The sequence below is a fragment of the Gymnoscopelus microlampas genome (genome assembly GCF_963454915.1).
Source record: "Gymnoscopelus microlampas genome assembly, chromosome: 7".
NCBI lineage: Eukaryota > Metazoa > Chordata > Actinopteri > Myctophiformes > Myctophidae > Gymnoscopelus > Gymnoscopelus microlampas.
Genome location: NC_139944.1, coordinates 6,245,823 through 6,250,453, shown reverse-complemented (window position 1 = coordinate 6,250,453; position 4,631 = coordinate 6,245,823). Strand labels below are relative to the sequence as shown.

Genomic DNA, 4,631 nt, shown 5'->3' with positions numbered 1-4,631 from the left:
AAATAACTGTCACAGACAGAATCTGATCATTTTAAGTCAAGGTTTGTCAAAGAGTAAAATCAACAGGAAGTTTTACATAATGTATCTCTTTGCAACAGGTCTGTGGAGGTGTGTCAAAGCTCCGCCCCCCTGCCAGACTCATCTGAGACGATAAGATTGACCTTCAGATCAAACACAACTTCCAGTGAGGAGGACATACTTCCACATGCAGCTACAGGAGGGAATACTGACCCAGACCACTAGAACCTGCTGCTGACTCTGTCAGCTGAATGGACTTTAACAACAACCACGATTCACAGTGAAAGTAAACTTCAGGGAACATTCTAGAGGAGGAAGTGTTACAGTACCACCACTGACTGATTTACTGTATTGACTCAGAGACTAAATGGCTTCCACGTTGTCTCTTCCAGAAGAGGATTTCTCCTGTCCTGTGTGTCGTGACATCTTTAAAGATCCTGTTATACTGTCATGTAGCCACAGCTTCTGTAATGCTTGTCTGCAGGGATGGTGGAGACAGAAGACAATAAAGCAATGTCCAGTTTGTAAGGAAATACATTCAACAGGTCATCCACCCCGTAACCTGGCTCTGAAGAACCTGTGTGAGGCCTTCATACAGGAGAGACGGAGAGCTTCAAAACGTAAGAGAACTTCATCAGGGTCTGAGGATCTCTGCAGTCTGCATGCCGAGAAACTCAAACTGTTCTGTCTGGAATGTCAACAGCCAGTGTGTCTTGTGTGTCGAGATTCTAAAAAACACACCAACCACAGTTTCAGACCCACCGATGAAGCTGCTCTGGATCACGAGGAGGAAGTCCAGAAATCACTGAAGACTTTACAGGAGAAACTGGAGGTCTTAAATGAAGTTAAAAGGAACACTAACCAAACAGCAAAACACATTAAGGTCCAGGCCTGGCACACAGAGAAGCAGATTAAGGAACAGTTTAAGAAGTTTCATCAGTTTCTACAAGAGGAAGAGGAGGCCAGAATCACTGCACTGAGGGATGAAGAGCAACAGAAGAGTCAGTTGATGAAAAAGAAGATTAAGGTCCTGAACAGAGACATATTAACCATTTCAAACAACATCAGAGCCATAGAGGAGGAGCTGAGAGCTGAACACGTCTCATTCCTGCAGAACTACAAGACCACAATGGAAAGAGTCCAGTTCACACTGCAGGACCAACAGCTGGTCTCTGGATCACTGATAGATGTGACCAAACACCTGAGCAACCTGACCTTCAGAGTCTGGAACAAGATGAAGGACATTGTCTCCTACAATCCTGTCATTCTGGACCCCAACACTGCACATCCAGACTTTACCCTGGCTGATGATCTGACCAGTGTGATTGATGGACAGAAACGGCAGCTTCCTGACAACCCAGAGAGGTTTGACCGCTGTGGCCGTGTCCTAGGTTCTGAGGGCTTTAACTCAGGGACTCACAGCTGGGATGTTGAGGTTGGAGACAATACACACTGGGAAGTGGGTGTGTTAGCAGAGTCATTCAAGAGGAAGGCATTTTTAGGGGGTCAACACTCCTTTATATGGTTAGATGAAGCTCGATACGCAGCACACTCCCCATCAGGGGAAGACGATGTTCTCTCATTGAAGCAGAATCCTCAGAGGATCAGAGTCCAGCTGGACTGGAATGAAGGAAAGCTGTCATTCTCTGATCCTGATACTAACACACACATACAAACCTTCACACACACTTTCACTGATACACTCTTTCCATTCTTTAGCACTGGTGATAAAACTGTCCCTCTGAAGATGTTACCTGGGAAGCTCAATGTAACTGTGGAACAATGCAGTTACACATGATGATGATGATGTTGATGATCATTTAGAGTCTTTAACTGAGGATATTACTCAGTTATATAGAATCTGTATGATTGTGTTGTAGTCAATGACAGTCACACGTGTTCCCTAAAGCAGTGATTCTCAAACCGTTTCATGTCAAGGACCCCTGCGGACCCCTATCTTAAAAAAAAATTGTGCCAGCTGGACCCTGTTCCCTAGAGAAGAGACGATTTTTTTTGTTTGTAATTTTTCCCCTTTTTTAAACATTGTTTATTGGTTTTTGACAGAAGAATTTCTATTGTTTTTTGACAGAAGAATTTCTAGCATGTACATCAAAAACACATATCATTGCATTGACCCATGTATAGCCCATGAAGACAGTTACAAAATCTTATTAGATTTATGTCATTGTGTGCCAGGGATTTATGTTTTTTTTTTTATATAAGCAAAATACTTAAAAAAAAACGATACACGTTAGTTCCTCATCCACTTGTTTTTTGTATTTTATATCATAATCATTACTTTCTCATCCACTTGTTTTTGTATTTTATATTATAATCATTTCCTCATCCACTTGTATTTTACATTACATTAAAATTGTGTTCATAAATAAGACTTGTATAAATGATTATCTGACTCCTGAAGCGCCCACCACCACTTACAGCATAAACTGTGAGCATAAACTGTGAGTAGCCTATTGTGAGCATGAACTGGAGGATGGGGGGCCCATCCTAAATAGCCTGCATCAGGGCCCGCTGTTACTACGTTACACCACTGATCCTGACTGTTCCTGTGTGAACCTGTGTCTAATGATCAGGTTGTGATTCTCTGCCTGATCCACCTTCACCTCCACACACACCTTCACTGACACACTCTTTCCATTCACTGGTCATACTCTCCCTCTTAAGATGATATCAGGGATACAAAATTAAGGGACATAAGGTGTCATATAATGGAAGGAAGGAAATGATTATGAAAACAAGAACATCTATATAGCAAAGGGGGAAAACTATTTTTAAAAAGGCAATGTGTCAAGAGTTATTTCTTCATTGAATTGTCCTGTTAACGTTTGTTCGTATAGTTTAATAATGAGATGGGAGACGTGTTGCTGATGTGTAATGGAATTGTATTCTAAATTAAAGTGACTGTAGAAATTTGATCTGAAGTCATGGTTGTTTTTATTGTGAGCTATAGTGTATTTTCATGATTCATGACAATCGTTTTTCACGCGCATAAAGTGGTGGAAAAAGTACTAAAAGTGTTTTACTTAAGTAAAAGTATCAATACTGCAATGTAGAATTACTAATAGTACGTCTGGAATTAAACATTTTCTTGATTAAAAGTATTGGTACAAAAGTGTTTGTGTTTGTTGGGGGGTAGAAGTAAAAGTATAGACAAGCTTGTAGATCTGCTATTTTCAAAGATTTTAGTGCTTTTACTTTTGGTAGGCCTACTTGAATAGATTTTTGAAGCGAGGGGATCGATATGGTGCGTAAGCTGCAGCCGTGCTGCTGTGGACTGAGGGAAAGTGTTTATTTGAAGACTGTAAGCTACTCAAGTAAAAGTACATTTTGATACCAATACTTTTGTACTTTTACTCAAGTAAAAACAGAGTAGCCTACTTCTACATTGCAGTATAGAGTATTGATTGCTGCGGACCCTCATCTGAAGAATGCTATGCCCCATGCAAGATTTGTGTTGTTAATGATTCAAACATATTCCATTTTTTTCTAATTTTAGAGAGATTGTTTTGAAAATGGCAGATCTATAAGCTCACGTAACAACATGTTGCTACAGTATGTGACACGTTGTGAGCTTTTAGATCGGCTATCTTTCAAATGGCGATATATATAGGGTTAAAGTCTTTTAACTGATTTTGATGCTACATTAACACGTGTATATATACCCAGATAGCAAAATATGGTTATTCAACGTTGAATTATAGTGGTTAGGGTTGATTTTTGGTTACGATTGAAGACTGATGGTTTTTCAACATTGAATCACTGTTGTATTGCAGTGCAAAATTCAATGATTGAAATGCCAACATTGAATCAGCGTTTAATCTATGGTGCAAATTCAATGATTGTGATGCCAACATTGAATCAGCGTTTTATCTATGGTGCAAATTCAATGATTGAAATGCCAACATTGAATCAGCGTTTAATCTATGGTGCAAATTCAATGATTGAAATGCCAACATTGAATCAGCGTTTTATCTATGGTGCAAATTCAATGATTGAAATGCCAACATTGAATCAGCGTTGAATCTATGGTGCAAATTCAATGATTGAAATGCCAACATTGAATCAGCATTGAATCTATGCTGTTTGCCTTTTTCTTTTCTTTTTTCTTGATGGGGGGAGGGGGGGAGGCACACCCCTCCTCACACCCCCCCTCCCCCCATTTAATGATTGAAATGACAACATTGATTCAACGTTTTATCCATGCAGTTTGCCGTTTTCTTTTCTTTTTTTCTTGTTGGGGGGAGGGGGGGCAACCCCCTCCTCCCCCTCCCCCCTCCTCCCATTTAATTATTGAAATACCAACATTGATTCAATGTTGAATCTACACTGTAAAATCCAATAGCTATCTATACTTAAATAAATATAAGTTAGCTTTACTCATTTGTTACAATACTAGGTTTAATCAAGTAACGTGTACTAAAAAATACAATTTACTTATTGTTATTAAGTAAAGACATCTTTGTTTACTTGCCCAGAATCAGTAACATTTAATTGCACTGTGTTTAGTACACTCTTAAAAATGCTGGGTTATTTCTATAAACACATTGCTGGGTTGATTTGGCTGGGTCATAATTATGAGTTATTTGGGTACT

The 4,631-nt window shown here is 39.3% G+C and overlaps 1 protein-coding gene across 1 annotated transcript; it reads left to right on the top strand.

The window, feature by feature from the left end:
- Nucleotides 1-385: 385 nt before the first annotated feature.
- LOC311048387 (E3 ubiquitin-protein ligase TRIM35-like) lies at nt 386-1,816 on the top strand (the record flags this gene model as incomplete). Its single annotated transcript, XM_084061645.1, has 1 exon — nt 386-1,816. The coding sequence occupies one exon, from the start codon at nt 386-388 to the stop codon at nt 1,814-1,816; it is 1,431 nt and encodes a 476-aa protein (XP_083917771.1).
- Nucleotides 1,817-4,631: the final 2,815 nt, after the last annotated feature.